The 26,399-nt window shown below is 40.4% G+C and overlaps 1 protein-coding gene across 1 annotated transcript; it reads right to left on the reverse strand.

Moving 5' to 3' along the window:
• Positions 1-8,423: 8,423 nt before the first annotated feature.
• Positions 8,424-9,359, reverse strand: LOC135477766 (histamine H2 receptor-like). The gene has a single exon (XM_064757969.1). The coding sequence runs from the start codon at positions 9,357-9,359 to the stop codon at positions 8,424-8,426; it is 936 nt and encodes a 311-aa protein (XP_064614039.1).
• Positions 9,360-26,399: the final 17,040 nt, after the last annotated feature.

Genomic DNA, 26,399 nt, shown 5'->3' on the forward strand with positions numbered 1-26,399 from the left:
CCACAGCACAAACAACATTTCATGTATAACACACATAGTGTATTGCACGTTTGTTACTGTACCGGCTAGTTTCCACAGCACAAACATTTCACGTTTAACACACACACTGTATTTCAACGTTTCAGGTATAACACACACAGTCTATGGCGTGTTTGTTACTATACCGGCTAGTTCCCACAGCACGAACAACATGTACTGTTTCAGTTTTAAATGCTCCACATTCACCTATACTTTAATTGTAAACATACAAGAGGTCAGTAAAATACAGTACAAGTTACTGGTAAATCAGTGATATTGTTGATTGTCTTTTGTCAGTGTGGCGGTAAAACTGTGGTCATATATCATGGTTCGATTTGTTATCTAACGTGTACGTGATGAGCATCAAACCAAAGGCATACTAACCCGTGTCGACGTACATTTACTCAATCAGGGATTTTATAAAATATTGACCAAAAAAATGTACATAAAATTTTTTAGGTAATACCTTTGACGATACTTTATACAGAGGAACACAAGCTGTACATAACGCAAATCAATCTACAACGAAAGTTAGGGCCAAGTATTATTTTAAATAACTCGAGCGCGCACAGATTTCAACTGACGTCCGTTAACAGGAAAACATGAATAATGGGGTACAGCTTTTTGGGCATTTGCATATACGGTTCGAATAACGCTCTAAATCTGAAGACGATTGCCAGGAAGCCGTATTTCAGCGGTTATGTTGGATCATTCGCCAGTTATCACACTGTCGTCGCTGATCCGATTCTTCTCCCCGCGCTCTACGTCTCAATGGTATCATATTCAGTCATATTTAGCACATTGAATGCGCTGTAATTATCCATGTTGCAAGGGATATGACTTGAAAACTTGAATGCAAGAGACTGAACACCACCGTAATTTATCACTCTGTCCTGAAACTCCAACAATTTCTTTGTCCAGCGATTTATCATATACAAAGTTATCAAGTAAATGATTTTACCTGCTCCCTCTTTACAGAGTCCGTACAATCTGGCGCTGAAGAGAATACCGATAAAAAATGGAAAACGTCCGGTAAAAACAAAAATATGTAATTTTCGTACAAAGGCGAAATAACAAACAAATCCTGATCTCCTGTTGCAACGAGAGGAGCTTCTACGGAGCAGATAGGCGTAGGTCTATTCGATAAATTGTTGCCGCTTGCCAGCCTGCTGGTGCGAACAGAGTGAAAAGTCGCTTGAGAAAGCGATTTCCCAAATGTGCGGATTTTCGTCATTGAAGTCTCCAGTAATGGATTTTCAGGCCAGAGATTATGAGAGTGGTGAGGTGTATGATTATGATGAAGGGGGAGGACAATATGCCTGAGTATGGCGAGGTCGCTGACACAGACAGTTCTCCCCTTTTCAAATAAAACAAAAAAAAAAAAAAAAAAAAAACAGAAACCCATCGAGTGAGTGAGTGAGTGCTTTGAGAAATTGTTAAGTACGAGGTTAAACCCTGTCACATAACGACGAAGGAGTCCTTAGAGTGCATGTACGTGCAGTGTGCCTCCTTGTTGCTGGACGGATTTCCACCGCTCTGTTATCTAGTCATGCTAGTGCGGCTTCATGGAGACGACTTACCGAAGGCAAGTAAGCTGATCCATGCCCCAAGCTGCCATTATACAGATACGGGTTAACCAGTTGTTGCACTATCCCCTTGACGATGTGACCCCCGAGCGAGAAAGCTACAACTTCAACTTTTAAGGATCTACCGCCCCTGAAGCGGACGCTCTACCATATGAGCCATCCGGTCAGGTAAAACCCGTCTGGCCACGTATACTGAAATGGTTACATTTCCTCTACATCAAAGGACAAAAGCAGTTTATCAGTTATTGCCAAACAGCTGGAAATGAAAGCACAAACGGGCTGAAATAATTTTTAATGTCTTAATGATCAAGGTAACAAACCTGGCGATAATAAAATACAAAAAATGGAAAAAATCCACAGGCCTGGGAATTTTACCTCGGGAGTCGGACCAAAGGTTGGTGAGATAATTTGGAACATGTTGTGTGCCACAACCCAGCCTGTCGACTTTCGTTTCCAAAGAGCTCATTTATGTGTTGTTAAGGCGGTGACAGTTTTCAAAAGCAGAACTGATCGACTCCTGGTACTCGGGGAGAATCCCGAAACTGTCATCCGTGAAACCTTAGATGAACTGATACATTCAGCAGTAGATTTCATCGAGCTGGCTGCCTATGGAAACTATGGAATAAATATGACAAGACGCGACAGCATGAAATTCGACTGAAAGTCTGAGTACTCGGCTCTTCTAGCCTTCTCTGTGTCCATAATTACAGCCCGAGAGGTCGCGGCAAAACGGACAAAAACAAGACCCCGGCCTAGATAAACTTGACCAGTATAATGATGATGCCCTAAGTAAGAAGTGTCTGCACATGTTGCACTCATATCAGTTTCAGAATTGATGCCGGGTAGATCAAAAAATTTCTTTTCTGAATGGGAAGAGTCGTTAACCTCAGACGATCAGATACTTGACACTGTTTTATGCGCATGTATTGATTTCACTGGTAATATAAACAAAGGGCAAGGTTTTACTCCGAAATAAATACAATTTAATAACCGAGAAGAAAATAATATTCAGACAGAACTATCCAAATTGCTTTATATAGGGGTCATTAAACAAATGCAGCCCTGTGAGGGCAATACATATCGAATATATTTGTCAGGCCCCAAAAGGATGGGTCATACCAGCTTATTCTCAATTTGAAACCACTGAATACAATGGTTGTCTATCACCATTTTAAAATGGAAATTCTGCAATCTGCAGTGAAACTGATGAAGCCTGACTGCTTTATGGCGTCCGTTGACCTAAAAGACGCCTACTATTTAGTCGCTGTATCAAAACACAGAAAATACCTGCGATTCCCATGGAAAGGAGATCGTTTCCAATATACCTGCCTTCCTAATGGACTAGGATGTTGTCCAAGAATGTTCATGAAATTGTTAAAACCGGTGTAATCTACTTTGAGAAAAAATGGATGGGTAAATATAAACAGTGCAACAAAAGTAAGTTTCCCCCAAAACGCAGTTTGATATCTCCCTTGATATGTACCAGATCGCAATGAAATTTTGCACACACCATCCCAGTAATCCGGCTGACGTTGTATATCAAGGATTAACGTGCAGGTGCAGTTGTGCGTCAATGGGCATGAGCAAACTGAAAATCGGTCGATTCTGAAAATTTCACAAAAGGAGTCGACCAGATATTTCACCGCCAAATCTTTGATTTCATATGAGAATTCGTGTTACCAGTCCTAAAATATTCGTGCGGGTGGGCATTAAGGACGTGACACACACCACAAGAAATTCATGCAGTTAAACATGACCTGCATCAGGTCTGAGATGGTCAGTAAAAGATTCTCGGACATGAATCGCCCACATTACTGTCCACAAGTCTTGGACTATCAATGTTGCACGTTTTGTGACTGTGGTATACCATGCCTCGATTATACAACACGGACAGGGCGATAGCAATTGGCCATTTGGAGGCTAACACCCCATGCACAAATCTCCCATGCAGCGAGAAAAGATTGTCCGGTTTCTGTCTGAATTCCCCCAATGACTCCTGGGATTCCCAGAGGGTAAGACAAGGTTATTATGAAAGGAAGATTCTGAGAGTGTCGTTGCCGTGAGCGGCATCTAGTTTATACCGGAGTTGCGAACCTGAGTTGTAGCTATAAGCTATAGAAGAAGGTGCTACACGATTTGGAGTTATACAACATGTAACTGGATACGACAGGTGCCAGGCGAAGCCATTTGGTTGGTTAGAGACAGCGGACATAAGGTATGACATCACGACACAGCGAGGCGCCCGCGCAACACTATTGACTGTACACTGTTTCAGGCACTGAGAATGATTCCACAATGCCCTGTCTACCTTACCTCAAAGTTACATATCTCGTCACAGTGCTTCGAGTTTGATACTGGTTTAAAGTTTAAATTCTGACACTTTTGTCACAAGGCACCATTTATGAGGTCTTCAAAATTTTAACTGAATAGGGTCCAAAAGTAGGCTTGTTTAACTTAGCCCCACCACTGGTGTCATTCATCTTTAAAATGGTTCAAGTATTGGTTAGAGGGATCTTGCGAATACTTTAGATGAAGGGACTGCATGTGTTTTTTGTATTATTATAGCCAAAGATTGAGCCAGAGTTTTTGTGTTTTCTGACATCAATTCCCGTCTCATTACTGTGATCCCAATGACCTCGGCGCTGTTAAAGATTTCTGTACAAAATTGGCTAGTGGTGGCAGTGATGACAAGCAAAGATCGATGCATACACTGTAAGGAGTTTGCATAAGAGGTGTGGGCTCAAAAGAGGTCATGAGAATTTTAATAAATTCTCTCTCACTCACTCTTCTTATGGCCTTGCAGACAGTGAGCGGTCGCAACGTTAGTGTGGCTGTTTGTGTGGTCTAACATTCGTAGAAGAGCACCTATCCGCCACAAATATGCACCCTGTGCAAAGTTCATCAGTAACTTGTAACGGTCGATAGTTTAAGCCCGGGAATCCGTTTTCCACCCTCCACAAAACTGACCCGCATCACATCCATACCTGTAAGTGAAAATTCTTATATGACGTTAAACAAAAAATCAAACCACTGAATATATCAGCTAGTGTTTTATTCATTGATTTATTGATTTCATTGGTGTTTTACGCACCGTTCACCGTTATGGTCAGTGGAAACCTGGCAAAGCCCGCGAGAAACCTACGACCATACGCATGTTGCTGGCAGACCTTCTCGTGTCATCTTATAGAGAATTATTCTTGTATGCTGGAGAATCAAGGAAATATCTGTCATGATCTGATAATTCTACGTAACATCTTTAAATGTGTCCCTAAATGCTCTGCCTGCATGCAGCACCAAACGTGCAGGTTGTTTTGATTTGTATAATTCGGAATAGAAATCCTGCATGTGGTTAATTATTTCCGTTTGGCTGGTAAGCTCGTATCCTCTATCGTCTAGTAGCGTGGTAATGTGTTTTTGAACCATCTCATACGGTTTAGGTTCAAAGAATATTTAGTGCTTTGTCCACTCTCTTCGGCTCATCTGACCATGGCACACACCATGTGATTTTCGTTAATTCATATAACTTGTCAAGATCATGTTGAACCATATGAATTCATTCTGTAAATCTGTAGTAGGTGAAGATTTCTTGCAGCTGCATGTTTGTGTAACATTGATAAAGATTCAACCAGACGTTTTTCTAAAACAGCGGCTTGGGTCGAGTCATCAATGGTATGGAAAAGTTCATTAAACTAAATTTCAACCATTCCCAATATCTTTGTGGTTCCAAGCTGTTTCACATAGACAAGATCTTTTAGTTTAGAAAAGTATTCCTCGTTATTTAATAACTGGTTATTTAGTTTCCAAAAATTGAGCTTAAATATGCACTCTCCGAAGTCAATTTCTAAAGACACAGTTTTATGGTCAGATTTATTGCGTGGTTGTATAATTGTTGATTTAGTGATTCTTTTAAAGTGGGGAGGGGTAACCAAAAATCAATAAAAAAATCGTTATTTTTCTCCACGTAAAAGTTTACTTGCGACGATTTAACTCCTTCCAAATATCAACAAGGTTTGCCACAACTGGTAGATCATGTATGGCTACTGACGAGAAAGAGAGGTTCTTTCATAAACTTTTAAGATATATGTCAATATGAATACCCACACCTACTGTTTATTGGTTTTGTCCCGGCAGATAAGAACAGTTCTCTTTCTGACTTATCATTTGGAGCATAAATATTGGTTATTGTAAGCTTCCTGTAATTAACTTCGGCTTCCACAGCAATAAATCGGAAGTGAAAATGTCCGGTTTTAAATTCTTTAAATACAAAAAAGGACTCAACGTTTATATTTACCTGTTATCCCTCTACGTCAAGCGAAGACAATTTCATACATAAAACTGGAACAATTACTCCAACATGAAAATCAATTTACACTAACACAAATATAAAACACTATTCAGCAAAAAATAAATTTATTTATTTGATTGGTGTTTTACGCCGTACTCAAGAATATTTCACTTATGTGACGGCGGCCAGCATTATGGCAGAGCCCGGTGGAAAACCACGACCATCCGCAGCTAGCTGGCAAAGCTTCCCACGTACGACCAGAGAGGATCCCAACATGAGCTGGACTTGAACTCACAGCGACCGCATTGGTGAGAGGCTCCTGGGTCATTACGCTGTGCTAGCGAACTAACCAACTGAGCCACGGAGACCCCGCAAAAAAAAAAAAAACAAGTATAATCGCAAAGCCGCTTGCGATGTATTCCCTATAGCAATAGAATATATATGAAAGGGACATAAGTCCACTCAGGAGCTAATACAGACAGTTTTTTGGGCAATTGGTGCCATCTCGAACAATGTTACAGGTTGTGTAGCTATATGCTCAAAATAATACATTGTTGCAAGACTACTTGCTGGATGATTGACAGATGCGGCTAAAAGTTGTCACGCTCTGAAGTAAATAGCTTGCTACGATTGGATAATACATTATCAAGTCGACGGAGCAGACTTTTGTGTCAGAGTACAGCATTTATTACTAAAAGCTACAAGAGTATTGAACTCTAGGGAGTGCAAGTGCAGTTATATAGGCCTAATTATCTTCCAAAAACAAATTTTAGACTGCATACTTTTCGTTTTCGTACACTGGCGGACTGGATATACATGCAAATAAAAACAAAAGAATGAAATCATTGAAGTATGTAAATTGACCAGAACCGGTTAATCGATTCCTTTACATTCGGACATTTATAAACTGCGCTCCTGTCTAACAGCAGTCAGTTGATCCAGTGGTCATCAGATTTGAGGGCCTATACATGTATCTAGTCCACGTTAATCAGGCCAACTGGTATACAGCAGTTTTCGTCAAATGAGTTATAACTATGGGACGTAACAGTGTATCTCGCTTACGCGCAGAGACACAAATATCGATAATTTAGTCAGCAGATAGACAGTGTGTTTACTATTAAAATTTGCCAACCGCATGAATATGAATGTCAACCACTGAACATCGTTCTTGGCACTATCTCTAATACATATATTATTACTTATCATGTAAGTGACCATACAGGATATATGTAAAAAATACAAACTGGCAACACACCTGCTACACCGTCGATAGTTCATCGATATATCTGTTAATCTATTCAGGGATCAAGAAAAGGTGATTTGAAGTTTGGGGGGTGGGGGGTGGGGTGTTACTTGCGGTATGGGCCTCCTGATAAAGTTTGCGAATTTAGGTGCAATCAAGGCTGTTATTTAAGAAAACTAGACTTGCAGTCGACGAGATGATCTGCATTTCTGTTTAATAGAAAGTCCAACCTCTTGTCCTTCATCAGCGTTGTTTAGAGAGGTTCGATGAAGTCGTCCGTCAGTGTAAAGCCTCCCGTCCGTGAAGTTGAGACTTTTACCTAACTTAACGGCCTTCTCCATCACGGAATGTAGACTTGTTCAGACGGAAGTTTTCCTCGGTGAAGTCCCCTGATTATATTGGGTGGCTTGGATTAATTCCGACTGATGCGGACCTCTTCGCCTCACAGACCCGTAAACATCACAGACCCGTAAACATCACACTGCACGTAAAGTGTTCTTCGCCGCTTTAACGTCACATCTTTTCTGATTTCGATCGCTTATTTCAGTTATTATACGCTTGACAATAGAAACAGAATGTCATGTAATATATCTAAATTATTACATTTCCAAAGTAATATATAGGAATAAATATATTTAATATCTTCTATTTAGTTTTACGACATTAATCATCATAAACCAGCATCCGGCATTACTGCAGTCTTACACTACGCACACTGTAATCTTACAGTACACACACTGTAATCTTATAATGCACACACTATAACCTCATAGTATACACACTGTAACCTTATAGCACACACACTGTAACTTTACAGTACACACACGCATAATTGGGGTTTGGCACGCGAGTTAACACTGTACAATGTAGAACTGTGCAGTACAGTTTTACAGTGATCTCCGCTAACGTTTCAGCTGTAAAGTGAAAGTAGATGTAGTTTTATTGTTCCGGCTCACATGACTGTCACATGTACAATGAAATCCATCGTAAATGGAAATCACGCAAATGTTAGCCGTATTTACTGTTTATATATTGGTAAAGTTACCACCTTTTTTTACAGTATACACTGAAAAATAAACAGTATGCACTTTAAAAAAACCATCTCAATCTATGTCCCGATATGCTTTCTTGTCGTACCCATCAAAATAATTGTTAAATGTGTACGTCACTATGAAGTGATAATTTTTATTTTGTCGCAGATGTTAGTTACTGCAATGGAGTCTGTTTCATCACAACCGTTGATTTTGATCTTGATCACTTGAACCCCCGACGAAATGTTCCCTTCAGTACCTCAAATTTCGTTTTTAGTCTTGTTTATGCTCTTGGTCTCACTTTTGCTTCGTGTCAACATAGAAGAACTGGTAGATAGCAGCTGACCCTTAAACTGTTCACCAGGCTCTCTCTTTCCCATGAGATTTCTGAACGCCGTGGAGAATTCCTCGTTGTTCGAGTTGTACATGATGGGGTTGGCGCAGGAATTTGCCCAGAGAATGAAATAAGCTGCTTGGTACATAAGCGGTGAAAAGCTGACCTGTCGGTCCAAAAAGCGAATAAGGATGACAAAACTGTATCCGGTTGTCCAGGCGATGAATAAACGAAAGAGAAGTCTGGTGAGTCTGTTTTGACGTTGCTGCTTTCTGTTGAGGGAAAAGGAATACTTGGCGACAAATTGTCTGATTTTAATGTAAAATATGATGGCAATAACAGCAGCTAGGTAAAATAGCACAACGAAACTGATGGGCTGACCAGGAAACACTGGCTTCTCCCGAGTGCACAGTCCCAGGTAAGGGTTATATTTAATGTTTCCTCCTGGAACCACAAAGGTGCAATACAACCCCGCATCGAAAATGACACAGAGTCCCAGGGCTCCATAAACCACTTTGTGGAACGTCGGCGACATTTTTCTTCGAGACGTCGTGATCTTGTAACGAGCCACGCTGAGAATGGCCTGTATCTGTGTCGACAGAATGGTCAATATGGGAGAAAGGAATGATGTCAGAAAGCACACGCGCCTGTTTTTATCGATGTCCAGGATGCGAATCACACACATCGGCAAAAAGAAGCCGCAGATTATTAAGTCTGTAATGGAGAGAGCAGCGATTAAGTTGTGCGAAAGCGTTCGCAGTTTTCTATCTATTGCTGTGACAATGATAACCAAACCATTGCCGATGCTGCCGGTGATGACGAGTAGGCCCAGGCACCCTGCGAATATATTCCTGAACGACATCGCCACGGGCACAGTCCCATCGGTCGAGTGTCTCGTGATATTATTCCATGCCATCGAGGGTTTCATATGGCTACTGTTATACTGCATGCTCACTTCTCCAACAATGTTAGAGTCGAATCTCCAACAATATAGAGTATATATACAGCAGATAAGGTGCTGTGAATACAAGAGTTAGAGCATATGGAACTTCCAGGGGGATGTTCGAGATGATCACCTCTGCTAGCGTCAGTCTTACCTGGCTTCCAAAGAATCGAATTAACATGAACATAACAGTCTAATCAGTCTTCACCCATGCCCAAGTCTCACATGCAGCGGAAAAAGAATGTCCTGTTTCTGTCTGTATTCCCCCAATGACTCCTGGGATTCCCAGAGGGTAAGACAAGGTTATTATGAAAGGAAGATTCTGAGAGTGTCGTTGCCGTGAGCGGCATCTAGTTTATACCGGAGTTGCGAACCTGAGTTGTAGCTATAGAAGAAGGTGCTACACGATTTGGAGTTATACAACATGTAACTGGATATGACAGGTGCCAGGCGAAGCCATTTGGTTGGTTAGAGACAGCGGACATAAGGTATGACATCACGACACAACGAGGCGCCCGCGCAACACTATTGACTGTACTCTGTTTCAGGCACTGGGAATGATTCCACAATGCCCTGTCTACCTTACCTCAAAGTTACATATCTCGTCACAGTGCTTCGAGTTGGATACTGGAAGATTAAATTCTGACAGTTTTGTCATAATGTAACAATTATGAGGTGTTCAAAATTTTAACTGAATAGGGTCCAAAAGTAGGCTTGTTTAACTTAGCTCCGTCCGGGAGAAACCCACGACCATCCGCATGTTGCTGCAGACCTTCCCATGTACAGCCGGAGAGGAGGCCAGCATTAATTGAACTCACGGCGGCCGCTCTATTGAGTGACCGAGAACGATATACTCCCACGTATGTAGTTTGCGGGAAAAAAATTTAGGTTTATACGTTTTAGGTTTTTCCTTAGGTGGAGGAAACAGTGCCCAAGACAAAACACTGATCTTCGGCAAGAAAAAATGTACGATCCAGTCACAGCAGAGTTGCGACTAACCGACAATTTGACTATGCTCAATCCTGGCAGATTTACTCCAGTTGAAACCCAAGCATTGGGGTTAACTGTACCATCGACCATGCAGGATTGGGAGATACATATTTTGTTATCGACAATTTATATACTAGCATGGTCAACACCACTAAAGGTGTTGACTGTTTCTCTTTGTATGATTCCCTGTTGTATTCCGTCGATTCCATCATGATTCCGTCGCACTTTGTATACTTTCATGGTTCTTTGGTGGTCTGTGTTAAACACTGTTTTGGAAATTCTGATAGCCTTCTGATTATTGACCTGGAACATCTATATTGATTGACAGCTGGTATACGGATGTCTGTTTCGACGCAATGATACAATTTATCCAGGGTTATTTTTGTGATCAGATGAAATCAAAGGTACACCGTGACAAATGTGCAGACATATCATGAAGACCGTCAGCGAAGCTCGTAAGTGGCTCATGAAGTAAGGGCGGACCAATTAACATTACTGTAATTCTTCTACCCTTTCGCATATTTGCAAGGTGTTTATTTAAGCATACCCTGAAGGCATTATTCCATGTAGACTAATAATATTATACTTTTTTGTGAAGCCCTGAAGTTGACCAATCCAACCAATGTATTTTTATCTCCAAAACCAAATGCAAAATGTGCATAAATTGCCGTGAACATATCTGTTTCATATGCGAAAAGGTTGAGCATCCTATTAGGGTAGTCAGGATTTGTTTAAGATCGCAACTGATCACAGCTGGTGTTTGTACAAGGACGATCACGGACGATTCCTTCAGACTCACATCTGCCATGATTCCACACGACTTAACAAGTTTGTTTTATGATGATGAATTCGCGTTCGCAGGTTCCCATAAGTCGTTCTTAACGTCGTGTGCCAACCCGACCTGGGTTTAATCCTTGCACGGACCCGTATTTACCGAACGTCTTGAGACTTAAGTCAAACACTGCTATAACTAAAATATTTACGTCTAGAACGTTTAGTACCCAGATACCTTACTGCAGAACAACGTAAGGACTTACAATTTATGACCTAAGTCTTAAGTTGCTTGATAAATACGGGCTCTGGTCTCCAGATTTTCATTTTGTATAATGAATAACGTTAAGGTAAAACTACCAGATACATGGTCAAAACCCTTACCATCACTTGAATCTAAGAGTTCTCTTGATTTTAGAAACGTGTTTTGAGGTTTGGTTGAAATGTACATTATGACAATTATTTTCGTATAAAAATGCAGTTTTGAGGCCAAATTTGAAGTCATTCGTACCAGGCTTAATCAGTGCCGCACAATTTTCTCTGAAAAGGAAGCGAGGAAGCGAGGTAGCGATGCATGGTAACGAGGCAACGAGGCAGCAAGGCAGCATCGTTACCTTGCTACCTCATTACCTCGCTGCCTCGCTGCTCGCTACCTCGCCCTGTATTAGAAAGGTCGAGGTAGCGAGATGTCCTCTATCCGCTGAAATAATTCCAGAATTTTACCACCTCATACTATGGAAGCCGATAGAGGACATCTCGCTACCTCGACCTTTCTAATACAGGACCAGGCAGCGAGGTAACACGGAAGTGAAGCGAGGAAGGGAGGTGGCGAAGCAAGGTAATGAGGTAGCGAGGTAATGAGACCTCGGTTGAAATATTTCTCGTATGAAAATAGAAATTCCATGTTTAATATAAAATTTCCTATGTAAAAATTGATGACGTTTTATAAAAACAGTTCTTTTTCTGAGTCAAAAATACCTATTCTCATTTTCTTTGTAAAAGGATTCTTCCCTTGGAAAGTCCACAGACAAACTTTAAGTCGTACTCAAGGATATTTCACTTATGCGACGACGGAAGCATTATGGTGGGACGAAAACGGGCAGAGCCTGGGGAAAAACCATTACCATGTACAAGTTGATGAACAAACCTTCCCACATAAGACTCGAGAGGAAGCCAGCATGAGGTCTACATGAATTCACACAAACCGCATTGGTGAGAGGTTCAAGAGTTATTGCGCCGCGCTGGCGCGCTAACCACTCGGCTACGGATATAGATAAAGCGCTAAAATTTGCTAATTATGAAATTTGAAACTCACGTTGACGCATCCTGCTCGGTCTTTACTGATTTCCTCTACATATTTTACTATGGGCAATATACTTCTTAAGTTTTGCCTCATTAGCGCTTTTACCCCCAATTATTTCTGTCACTAAAGAATGTTTCGGAACATAAAACATGGATAACGGAAGCTAGTGATGTGCAAGACGTGGTCTAGTCTACATATATAGATGATAACCTGGCCAATACTAATTACGGTATTGTTGAAACTTTATTTTGGTCTACGCCTGGAAAAATCTTTAAATTGGCCCATTGAAGAGTTTATTGAAATTTTGATTTGCTCGAACCAACCAACCAATAGCTGCGTGTCTCTGGGACTAGTGAGTGTATATTCATCGTGCTGAATTAGATCACCACGTTGTCTATATGAACAGCTGCAATCAAAGCGCAACTGAGATACACATTTTGATAATCGACAACTTACATACATGTACTAGCATGGTACATGGTTTGAGTACTTCACTCCTTGCCTCCGTCAAACATCAATGATAACTATTGGGGGCTTCACTTTGCATGATTCCTAACCCAATTTTATACTTTACATACTCCCTTAGTTCTTCGATGGTTAGTGTTAAACGTCGTTTTTGCGAATTGGCCTTGCACTATCACATTGTCATCGTTGCTCTGGATTTACTTTCTGTGCTGTGCGTCTTTTATAGCATTGCGATTACTGACCCGGAACGTCTGTTTTGGACGCCGGCTGGTATGCGAATGTTTGTTTCGACCCATTGATTCCTGCGATCTTACGGAAGGTGCATTACTCGTCCAACCATGGGAGCCGTCCGTGGACGAATGGTTAGCAGCACAATGAGCATCTAAGCAATGGGGTCGCTATGAGTTCAAATCTAGCTCGTAGTGGCTTCCTGTCAGGTCGTTCGTGGGAAGGCCTGTCATCAACCTGCGGATGATCGTGAGTCTTCGCAGGTTGTGCCCGGTTTCCTCCCACCATAAACGTGGAAAAAGTGAAATATTCGAATAATCAAATAAATAAATATACTGAACAAAAAAAAGAAACCTCGTATGTGTTACTTTCTGTTCCAAATATGCCCACATAGAGCAAAGTGTGGATAAATCTGGTTTATCGACATAATGAGCGTACACTAACAGGATTAGGCATTAAGGTGTGGCGGAGCACGTTCCCACATAAAGCTGCCCAAACCATTCCGCTACTGATCTCAGGCGTGCATTACAGTACCAGAGATTTGTATACTATTCATGTATCCTGGGACTAATATAACTTTTCCCAGATGTATCCGACAAAAAATGCAGGAAATCCGAAATGTTTGAAACTACCAGTTTAATTCACACAGCTGGTTTGGTACTCATGCAACTTGTTAACATTACATATTCAGATATCGCCTATACATGAATAAGTGTTGTATATTCAATAAAGCCTCTACAGCAGGAAAATCGACGGGTACGTGTGTCGTTGTTGTGCTTCACAAAAAACGTCATACTCAGAACAAGTGCAAAATAAATGCCACAAACCACAAAACAAAGTCTGTCAAGATGATGTTTTGAGAGGGAAAACATAGTACAGACAACTGAATTACTACTTCAGTGGACATAAATGGGGTGAGATTTTGTGAAACCATTTTCGAACTCGATATGTCAGCTCTCTGTTTTGGCACTTTCAGCTGATCGGCAACCTGTTGAGATTTTTCTTCATCTCCGTGTTTCAAGGGGGCGCGATCCGTGGTCTAGTGGTTAGCACTGGGACAAAGGTGTCTCTCATCAGTTATCAGTTATCAAGCCTAGACGGTTGACCCGACTGACATGTAGGGTCAAGTCATACTTCTTACAGAAAAGGTTGGACAGTATATAGAGATTGACAGTCCTATAGGGCCAGTCTTATAGATGAAAATACTCAGTACGTTGTACCCTGTGGAAATGGTTGGACAATGTATTCCACAAGCAGAATGCTCAATCTTTGTAAAAAGTATCATGCTTTATTTTTCCGACGTGATTTCGCCTAATAAGAGGTGAAACCAAATGACAATACATGAACTAATGGCTGGCGTTAATCGAGATAGCCATCTTGTGAGTTTTATCCAATCAAGCGCTTTTTGCACCTTGGCTGCGCGGTCTAAGATGTGACGTTGTCTTCACCCATTCACTCTACGAAGTGATAGCTAACACCTAACTACTACATAAGACATCACTTTGAGATCGTTTTAAATCATTTAGTTAAGGGTACATTGTCGTGGATAAGGGATTATTCTCACACAGTGTTGTGGCACAGGCGTTTGCCACAGGTGTGCCATTTACTGACCACCACTGATGTAAAACCAGATGCTTTACGAGCCGTGTAATATTCAACTTTAAATAAACAATGTTGGACAGTACAGCATACTGTCTCGGCCATGCATTAGTCATGTTGTAAAAGATATACATATGTTCAAGATATACATATCTATGCAGGCCTACCGTGTACAGTGTTCATTTTAGTGTTTAGCAGGCAGTTTGTAAATAACAAATATCAGAGTTGATGAAAAATAAATCTTCCGGATGCCGATGGTTTATTTGAACTAAAAGAAGACATTTCATCGGATAACGTTTAAAATTATATGTTCTGATGTAAATTGTTTTTCTCTAAATATAGGCCCTATCACAAATGATATGATTGAAGAGTTTTAATTTGGCTCATTTGTAGATCAGAGAATGCTCTTTTCTCTGGCATCCGCGCATGATAACCAGATCGGCAAGATTCCCACTGCATCTACAAGAGATTTCAACTGGATCACAGGTCAACCCTTTCACACTGGCCATGTACATTCTATACAGCACAGCACAACCGAGGTTATACCGCCCGCGGCGAATCCGCCGATACTGAGCCGACGATCCTTGTAAATGATGGTAGACCTACTGTATAGCAACAGTTATGCCGATAACACGGAAAATACCTCCGACGTAAAGAGCTCGAGTAAAGATTGCTTCACTTTTCTCTCCATAATGTGGACGAGTTGAAGTGTTGTCAAAAGCCAGTTTAACTAAACTTTTATTGCGTTGTAAAAATACCCCAAAAATGTGGGTTTAAGATACTTTGAATACTAGTCTTTCATTGAAAATAAACATAAACCAGGTGCTTTCTTGTAATTTAACTGAATTTTTCGACTTGACAACAGTTATAAACGACATCAAAAGAGATATCTAAATGTAAATGTAAAACACGCACAATATCAGATGTATCCTGTGTAGTGGTAGTTTGTAGATGTCTTAAAGCTCTCGTTTTGCTATGATAGACCTCGCTAGCTTTGTATGATGGGTATCTTTGTATGGGTTATGCCCCCTTTTATAAACACATTTAGTGTTGAATGTGCTAAATCAAATATTGTCAACAGTCATACAGTGCTATAACAGTGCTAACAATAACAGTGCAATTTGAACCCCCACTGAACTCAGGAACAGAGTGTTTACTTTTGGGTATATTTCCTTAACCAATTCAAACTAATCTTTTCAAACGTAATGGCAGATTTGTTGACTAAAGATGACATTTTAGCCTTCTCTGGGTTGGGAGAGGGGTGAGTTACATGGGCGAGAATGACTGCATCAGAAGTTTTCTTTGCAGGCAGAAAACGACAGAAGACACGAGGTTTATGTTTTGTAACATTTTAGGGCATTCTATCGTGGCTGTGTTAACAAATAAGTGTTGACTACAGTTCTCAATATCCAAACGGTAAATTCCAAATGACACATACTAGGGGCCTTTGACCTCCAACACCAAAGGAAACTGCAAGACTTCTGATTCTTTCAGAGAGACTTTCACACTCTCATTTATCTGTCAGGGACTGTCAGGGAAATTTAATCAACATCTTGCTCTTTGATTTGACTTCTTAATTCTACGGCGGCTTTAATTGCAGAACTCTGGATGTTGGCAGTCATTGGTGAGTTGTGTGGTCAAGCTGTCTGGATAAAGGAACAGATTTCTCTCCTCACCCTCACTCCGAATCATGATTGTTTGTGGACGTTTTGCCCGGTGGATGTCTGTCAAGCGTAACACTTTTTGATTTGGAAGAACATTCCTTATAAGAAGAGTATTTCTTTGCACCTTTTCATTAAGGTTTCATCACCTTTACAGTTATTTTCTGTTCCTCTCCAAGCATTACTTCTGGAAGAATAAATGAATAAATGAATGATTGTGGATTAACACTGCTATTTCTGGAGGAAGACTCCTGTTTGTGTACAATCTAGAGCTCCTAATGCACGACTGCAGCATCGAGGTTCATCTTGTGTAAGGCAAAGATTCTTTGGTCAAGTTTTTTGATTGCTCTTCTAAGTGTGCTGCCATCTGCACCAAGCTAAACAAACTGGACAGGAGGCTCATTTGATTTCGTCCAGTAGAGAGCAACTGCATCTGCGTGATAATTCTTTAACCATCTTTGTGTGCTTTGCTGCTGGGAGAGAGTAGACCCACGATTTCATCTCGAAAGATCGAATATCTTGAGATCTGTCAAACAACGCTTTGAGTGGAACGCACTGTAAGTATCCCTAGAAAATCTACAACTGTTAGTTACAGGTTAATCACAAGCACCTTTGGATACTACAGTCAGGTTTTGGCCATACTGAATATACTACGGAACTAGAAGTCATGTTGCATTTTTGAAATCTGTCCATGTTCAAGTCCTGTTGTCTGATGTCCACCCTTCATTGTAGAATGTTCCGCGAACCTATTCTTCTGGCGATATCAAGGGTTCAGAGTCATCATCAAAACAATGAATATATTTGCTGCTCCATTTGCATAGTGGTGCCTTCATCAACGAATGATGAAATCAATTCCTGTCCCATCACCGTGAGCCTAGTCACCACGGCGTTGTTCAAGATTTCTGTACAAAGTTGGCTACTGGTGGCAGTGATGTAATTAAACGAACGTAGACAGTGCGCATGGGCTATTAAGGAGTAGGTTTATGAAGTCCTGCAAACGTCATCGCCACTGCTTCCAAGCTTCTCATTGGCTGTTGGCAAATCTCTCTTTAAATCATGACAGCCTCGTTTTCCCAAACAGGTCAGCTATTTATAAATCAAGGCTGTGGGGAATCCCTCACTGACATGGCCATATACAACGTACAGGTATCGGTATCATCATTATCAAATTTATCTAATTGTTACCTTAATTTGTCTACAAAGCGGAAACAAATCTGTCGTACACAACCAAAGTAAGAAAAGCAGAATTTATTTTTCTTCAACCCAAACAGGCGGATTGTTTGAAAGTGTGTTTGGACAACACTGCTGTTTTGACCAACGGGATATGGAAAATACTTCTTTTTCGAAATTATTGCTATACCTGAAGATGGAAAAACTGCCACGATTACACTATGTTCACATAGGCCTGTATCCTTCACATGTGTCAAACCTAGAAGGGATTCCCATGTGGCATTAACGTGGCGCACTGTTCAACATAGGTTCTATCACAGCACAGCAATGCTTCTGACCGGAGAATTCTAAAGCGCTTACACTGCCCATGGTAGTCTCTCTATACCAGGCCGTCCTAACCTAACGGTACCCTACCGGTTATCGTAGTAGACTTACGGCAGCGGTCCTCTGCATAAGGAGAGTATCTCCATGGCAGTTTTCAAACTTTGAATTCAGCTCCACTGCCCCGAGAATGTCTCACTCAATGAAACAGCGGCAAGATAGGCCATGGCGGTAGTCAGTGCTGGATCCTACATGTTGTTAGGACAGGGGAGGTAAGAAGGGTCGAGGTACTGGACTAAATTCAAGGGTTGACTTTAAGGACGGAGATGACATGAAAATTACTTAAAGTTCAGATGAAAGAGTGCAAAACATTTTAAATTTGTTGTAAATGTGGTGTTTAATATTTTTCAGTTTATCTTCATAGAGAAAGAGACACGTCAAAATAACTTTTGTATGGTGAGTATTTGGGACCACCTTGGTATATATTGCGTAATAATATTACAAATGAGGATGTAACACATTGTCTCATTATCCTAACTTTAATTCTCGCTGTGCGATATTTAATTCACTGCGATTTCACCTTGAAGGTAAAAGAACAGCGAGTTGGTAGGGCTAGACACACTCTTTACAGCGTGTGCGTCACTCTCTTACGTTTGCCACAACTAGCAAACTTCGTACAGAAATCTTTAACAATATCGAGGACACTGCGATAAGGCAGGAAGTGATGTCAGAAAATACGAACACTCTGTCTCCACCTTTGTTCCTCATATTAGGCCCTTCATATATCTTATACATATTCATTCTTTTTATCAAAAGTATGCACAACATGATTCTAACCATCACCTGGAACAACTTCATCGCTGAATGCGGATTAAAATTATGTGCCAGTCGCACAGGTCAGTCGTATCTAGTGGTGGAAATGATGGAAGGGAGCGGCACATGCGCCGTACGGAGCAGGAGGGCTAGATTGTTAAAGAACGGACAACAAATAATTTTCCCTTATTTGTGGAAAAAGACCCAAAGGACAATAGCGATTTTTTTCTGGCGCGCTTGCTAACTCTATAAATCAACTTTTGACCCTGAATTCTTACGAAGTCAGAGATACTCCATCTTAATGAAAAACGGAAGCACGACGTTCTTCCCCCAAGCTAATTAAAGGCTAATAGGCAAAACAGAAGTCGGGTGATGTCAGCAGAGAAATAACTCGCGCGCTATTGGTTTAAATTTTAATTCTCTCAGTGTGCGCAATTTTGCTTACTTTAACCTGCAATATCTCAGTTTTGCAACATCACAAAGTCAGAAGGTATGCTTTTTTAAACTTCACATATACACTTGCTGTAGTGTTGCTCTGTCTTTTAAAACTATCCCTAGAATTGAGCTACTCACCAATGAGGTCAATGTAAGCCCAGTTCATGCAGCCTTCCTCTCCGGTCCTCATGGGAAAGTCCTCCAGCAGCCTGCCGATGGCCGTGTGTTTCCGTCGGGCTCTGCTCGGTTTCCTCTGCCCAGCCTCACTCTTAATTTGTCTGAATAAAACAATGGCGCATTTTTAGCAGCTCAACACATGTGCGAACTTACGAAACATAAGATTAGTCCGGATATTTTCTGTTACATTTAAGTCTATGGCGTTACTGTATTATTTATTAGCCATTGTCAAACAAAGGGTGGGATTCCAACTGCTTAGGTGAAATTGATAGTAAAATCAGCAATGTATTGGGCGATAACTCTTCGACACCAACGATTTAAGGGAGACAACTTTGATAATTCCATCCTAGCGTTCCGTTCACATTGTTTGGGGCGTGTTATGATACTTATTTATTTGATTTGTGTTTAAAGCCATACTCAAAAATATTTCACCTGTACGACGGCGGCCAGCATTATTTCGGATAGTGTTGTATACAACTCTAATAACTTTAAGACTAACACTGTAGGCAGTGATGAAGGTGGGAATACATTCATAATGTCAGTCGAGCACTTTCTGAAGTGTTAAAAATTCCACACTGTACGAAAATGCTAAAATAAATTCCAGTGTTATTATTTAACAATTTCTTAATGTCACATTAAGACTTTAATTTATTTTCAAACGCTGGTCGGGTCACACCAAACTCTTAAAATAATAGCCAGCTATGGTTGCTGGCGTTCATTACTGAGAAGTTAGAGAAACGAAAGAGGGCTGGTTAGCCTGATGTCTGTTCGATGTAGCTGATCTGACGTCTTCGACATGACATATGAGTGCCACTTTGGCGGCATGGACATAGAGATGGCCACGAGAAGACACCTAATGACACCTCGTCGTCATGTTAACTACGATTTATTTATTTATTTGCTTGGTGTTTTACGCCGTACTCACCATCCGCTGGTTGCTGGCAGACCTTCCCACGTACGGCCGGAGAGGAAGCCAGCATGAGCTGGACTTGAACTCACAGCGACCGCATTGGTGAGAGACTCCTGGGTCATTACGCTGCGCTAGCGCTCTAACCAACTGAGCCACGGAGGCCCCTTTGTTAACTACGAAGTCAGTTACATGTATGTGCGTAGAGGAAACAGGAGTCCCAGTGATACATTAAAAAAATGAATGTGTTAAAGGACCTGGTACGTCAAGGCGGAGAATGGGCCCCAGAGAGGTACGGTAAGAAAGTGCAAATTTCAAAATCCAAGCACAGTTCTGTAAATTTCCGTATCAGAAGTGTAACACTTGATCGAAGCACTTATAAATGTTATATGGCCATAAAAAAGATGGTTGCTTTGTAATAACCCGCCGAAAATGCATTCTCGATCAAAAACGAGAATTTTTCGTTCAAACGAGGTTCTGTGCTTTTAATTTACAGTATGAAGATCAATGTTAACCAGAAAAATATCTTTACCCTAACTCAAACCTTGGATGCTTTCTTTGTCTTCTTTCTCTGGAAACATGCTTTTGTGTGAGTAATGATATCGGCCATCTTAAATAAAATGAAATAAGCGTTATTATAGACTATTTATTTATTTATTTGATTGGTGTTTTACGCCGTACTCATGAATATTTCATTTATACGACGGCGGCCCGCATTATGGTGGGTGGAAACCGGGCACCGCCCGGAGGAAACCCAAGACCATCCGCAGGTTACTGCCAGACCTTCCCACTTACTATTATAGATTAGAACGGATAATTGTTAAGGTGTGGTACACATAACACGTGGCAACTATACCAAAATCACATGTGACTCCTGCTTGAGAGAACACTATAAGGCTGAAAGCTACATTTCCTTGATATTTATTCGACTGACTGGAATTGTAAAGTACGACGTTAAACCCCAAGCACTCACTCACTCAATGGAATGGTGCATAACTGTGTGTTCAAGAATTTTTCAGAAAGTTACATTTGTGGTGCAGTGATTTTCACAAGTCGATGTTATGAGCTATACATCGCCTCAGTGAATGTTTGAAGCTGTACAAGTCGTAGGCTTGCCATATAACAGGAAAAGAAGAATAAAGCAAAATTGAAAAAGGTGGCCTTTCGAGTGTGTCAACAGCTATCACTCACACCTTTACTCATTTTCTCTTCTTGGGGTTCACAGTTTCTTGCACTGGGGCGATTCCCCGCCTTAACATATACCAGATCCTTTACCAGGAAGTCTTTTGTCTGAGGGATGCTAGAATGTGTTCTGTATTTATAACGTAATATTCTGTCATAATCCACATAATATCCTTTTAGACTAACAGAATGTTGAATTAACAGAATATGTGTGTTATATTTGTCAGAACAATCTACATATATTTTACATCACTCAGATAAGCCACCGGCAAGTTATACAGAAGAAAGTGTACCCATGGACGTTTGATACATTGATAGAAGACAAGTGGCCTTCAACAACCTTTCGTCGACCACGTATTGTCATGAAGGCCTTAGAAATAATGAGGGCGGGGCAATCTACAGGACGGGGAGATGAAGGGGGAAGAGAAGAGAGCATGGAACATTTATCAGAGGGGTAGGATCGGGGCAATGTTTGTACACAGAGCAACAGTTCTTTAAAAATGAATAAATAAATATGGTTAAACGCCATATCGGCAATATCTGCTACATATCTTCTTTTAAGGGAACTCATTGCAAACAGATATTATTTCTCTGTTCACACGCTGATTAGTGCTAATGATAAAACCAATATTTATTTTATTTATTTATTTACTTATTTATTTATTTATTCATTTGGATGATGTCGCCGTAACATTACAAAATGTAAAGATATGTAATTCTAACATGTAGATGCATGTGTCAGTCCGCTGAACGGGGTCCTGTTATTGGCCACTATTTAAGTTGAGGAAAACATGCATAAACATTCTTTATTTCACTAAAAATACAGGTTTTTTAAGTGATACATTTTACTTGATTTTGACTTATTCATCCACTGTATTTTGTGAAGTATTAATGAATTACTTGTCAGAAAACTTATAGGATTAGTGTACAGATTCAGTATTTATTAATAAATAGCTACACCTGTATATATTGTTAAACTGAGTGTATTGAAAAAGGGTACATTAACCTGAGTAATATGGCATTTAAAATCACTAGATAAGGAGGCTGGTTTCATGGATTTTTTTTCGCCAATACCGGTAGTCTCCGCCGAATGACGTCGAACAACCCTGTAGTTAGTTTTTTCAAGTTTGCGCACGATTTTGCTCTAAGGAGAGCGTGGATTCGTGGCACAAGACGGAAGAAATCCTGATGATGCGAATCCCCAGGTCATTTAGGCCAGCTACGCTTGGGTTGGCCATGACGTCATCCGCTGAGCAGTAGGCTACCGGGCGGCCGACTGGAGATCGGCTAGGGCAGTAAATCTATTGTTTTTGGTGGATTTAAGGTCATTATTACGTAGAAGCCCTCCCGGTTACATACTGTTTAAACAGGTTATAATTTTTATAATTAGACCGAGGCATCCGTGGCTATATTAGTTCTGGACAACAATCCTTCAAGGATTGGCATCACAGAATTATCATTTTAAAGCATTTACGTGCTTTTGAAAGTGCAGTTTAACTTGGTGGTACCAAACGTTGATTGAAATTCGCTCTATACATATATATGCTATAGATTGGTAGAAGTGAAATGAGATGTTAGCCTGCTGTAAAATCAGACATCGTTCAAATACCAATTAAAACAAAACTGATGACGAACACTTCCCGCTTCAGTCAAAACAGACATGCGCATAGCAGCCACCAACCAAACGGACGTCCCTTTTCAATGATCGCAAGGTCAATTCCCAAAACAACGTTCAACACAAACCACTCATTAAAAAAATAAGAAAGAATATACAATGTACGGAATTAGTTAGGATTCATACAAAGAGAAGCACTCAATAGTTTTCAATGACGTTGGAAAGGCGCAAAGGTTATTTATTTTATTTATTTATTTGATTGGTGTTTTACGCCGTAGGCCTACTCAAGAATATGTCACTTATACGACGGCGGCCAGTATTATGGTGGGTGGAAACCGGACAGAGCCAGGGGGGAAACCAGCGGGTCGCTGTCGGAGATGAAGCCAGTAATGAGCTGGACTTGAACTCACAGCGACCGCATTGGTGAGAGACTCCTGGGTCATTACGCTGCGCTAACGCTCTAACCAACTGAGCCACGGAGGCCCCTGGAAAGGCGCAAAGGAATCTTCTAGACGAGTGAGTGAATTCAGTATTCAAATCGTGTATCATGAAATAGTATGTGGCTTTTCTCTAATCAGAGCATGTATCTCAGTTGTGCTTTGATAGCAGCTGTTCATATATCCAGCGTGGTGATCTAATTCAACACAACAAATATGCGCCAACTAACCCTGCGTTGGTTATTCGAAATTAGACACAGTTATGAAGCAGGCAGCCATGGATTCTGGGCCGTCTGTCAGTATTTACTTACAGTAGTATTACACTTTTTGTAAAGCTTAAAAGGGTGATGATGTTTGGTGGAATAACCTTGACATACATGAACCTTCAAAAGCTACAAGGACCCTTCGGTATATTGCTACCCACATAAGGATAACTTACGGTGCCAAAATTGAAACTTAAGCCCAGGTAAGATTTGTTCGGTTTCCTTCAAAGGTTGGTATATAGATTTGACCGCCTTGCTATAGGTGTTGTTTAAAGGCTAGCAGACCAATATTCCGTTTAGTGAATGAGCGAAATGGAGCTTGATGAAGATCAATAATCAGGGATGAGACAGACATTGTGATGAAAAAGAAGAAACTATACATCATATTTATAACTTTGGCAATTTTAGCATTTCTGAATTAAATTCTTAACATTTTTCTGGTGACCTTTTTGTATAAACAAAGACGAATTCCTTCAAAAAGAGGACAAATCTCGTGCTTGACTTTCTAATAATTTCTGCACATTTAATCGTATCCATAGGAAAACAAGTATAAGTTAGCCAAAAGGAAGCACAATTTATACCCATCGGAATATACCTATACACTTGATTTTTTAAAGGTTTCAACGAATTTAACATAGATGGTATTTAGTTGATGAACAACGAGACATTCCATAAACAGTAACATTTGTGTGCATGGTGGATTTGACGGTAATGTAGGTGTGACCTGTTTTATTAAACCCCCGAAACAACTGAGATGGAAATTTTATCATTTAAGTCTTTTTGAGGAATAGCAGTACAGAATATAGAGAAACCCCAGTTGGATAAGGACTTACACGGTACGCGTACACTGCACCTATAGTTCTTCACCGAGACGTTTCGAGTTTTAAAGAATTTAGTTAACGCCTGAGTTTTTTGCAAGTGTTTTTGCAAGAGTGTATTTTTTCCAAACTGATTACTTCTTGTAGTGTCTTCGCTAAGACAGCAGATACAAGTTTGCTTGTACAGCTTCTTGACCACGCAATATTGCTAGCTTTTATGGGATATTTGAATTTTTTGGAATCCTGTAAAGTTGTAGTACATATCCGTGCGACGGAAAGGTACAGATAAAATCCTTCTTTTGAGAAACCATTGATGTTTTTAAAATTGTTCCCCCAAATTGCACTTCGTTTTAGAATACGTTGACGTCGCGGCAGCTGTTGTAGCAATATTTACATGCCCGACAAAAATTGATTGTAATAAGTCTGGCAGACAAATAAAATATAAGATATAAAATGTGTGAAAACATAGTGGTCGGTGATCACAGTTCACAGCACTCAGCACCAAGTGTGTCCACCGTTAGCATGCATCACTAAAAGCGTGAATTGTGATCACCTATCACTCTGTATTCACACATTTTATATATTATATTTTAGTTGTCTGCCTGACTTATTACAATCAAGTTTTGTAGGGCATGTAAATATTGCTACAACAACTGTCACGTGAAAATCTGGTGGAAATTGAAGCTACAACTGATAATGAATACTTAAATATAAACGCACGAAGCAATTTTGTTGTTTTCTCTCAGTACTAAATAACGTTTCAACATTTATAGTTCAATTTTAATTTCCACCATGTTTTTACATTGAAGGGCAATAATCAAGGAGCTATAACAGCGTGAAAACAGAGCGGTCGGTAACCACAGTTCACACAGCACTCAGTGCCGAGTGTGTCCAACGTCAGCATCACGAAGACTGAACTTGTGATCATTGACGGTCCACTCTGTTTTCACGATGCCAAAGCTCCTGGATCATTGCCCTAAAATGTGATTATCTGGTGAAAGTTGATGATGAACACTTACCCTATAGCTATTGAGTGAGCGCGTTAATACCGAGAGAAAACAATGTAAAATTGCCTCGTGCGTTCATACTTTTGTTAAGTATCTGTATATACAGCTTTTATTTGGCCAGCTCAAACCGGTATATATAGGGGACACGTAAATTGTAAAAGCAATACTTCAAGAATGCTTGTTTTATTCTTCAGTTTATATACAGGTTAAAAGTCGATCAAATAAATAAACGAAATAAATAAATAAATAATGGTTGTTTTCTTTAAACAGCTCTAGCAGCTTTTTATTTATTTATTTATTTGATTGGTATTTTACGCCGCACTCAAGAATATTTCACTTATACGACGACTGCCAGCATTATGGTGGGAGGAAACCGGGCTGAGCCCGGGGGAAACCTACGACCATCCGCAGGTTGCTGGCAGACCTTCCCACATACGGCCGGAGAGGAAGCCAGCATGAGTGGGACTTGAACTCACAGCAACCGCATTGGTGAGAGACTCCTGGGTCATTACGCTGTGCTAGCGCGCTAACCAACTGAGCCACGGAGGCCCCTATCAGCTGTTTCATTAATGTGTAGAAAACATGGTCTTAATACATAATGATTCAACAATATAGCCCGTACTCGAACGCATCCACTGTTTATAGCAAAGGCATATCAGGGGAGCATTTGATATTATTATTTACGGTATTAGAAAATTACTAAAATTCAAAATATTTTGTTTTTACGAATGTCTATATCACAGCGACATGTATATGTCTGGCTGACGTCGTAGAAGTGAAATATTGTTGGGCACGGC

Source organism: Liolophura sinensis, chromosome 11 (genome assembly GCF_032854445.1).
Source record: "Liolophura sinensis isolate JHLJ2023 chromosome 11, CUHK_Ljap_v2, whole genome shotgun sequence".
Lineage (NCBI taxonomy): Eukaryota > Metazoa > Mollusca > Polyplacophora > Chitonida > Chitonidae > Liolophura > Liolophura sinensis.

What these genes read in the sequence shown, in the direction of transcription:
- LOC135477766 (XM_064757969.1), bottom strand. Translation starts at nt 9,359, where the DNA reads ATGTCGTTCAGGAATATATTCGCAGGGTGCCTGGGCCTACTCGTCATC.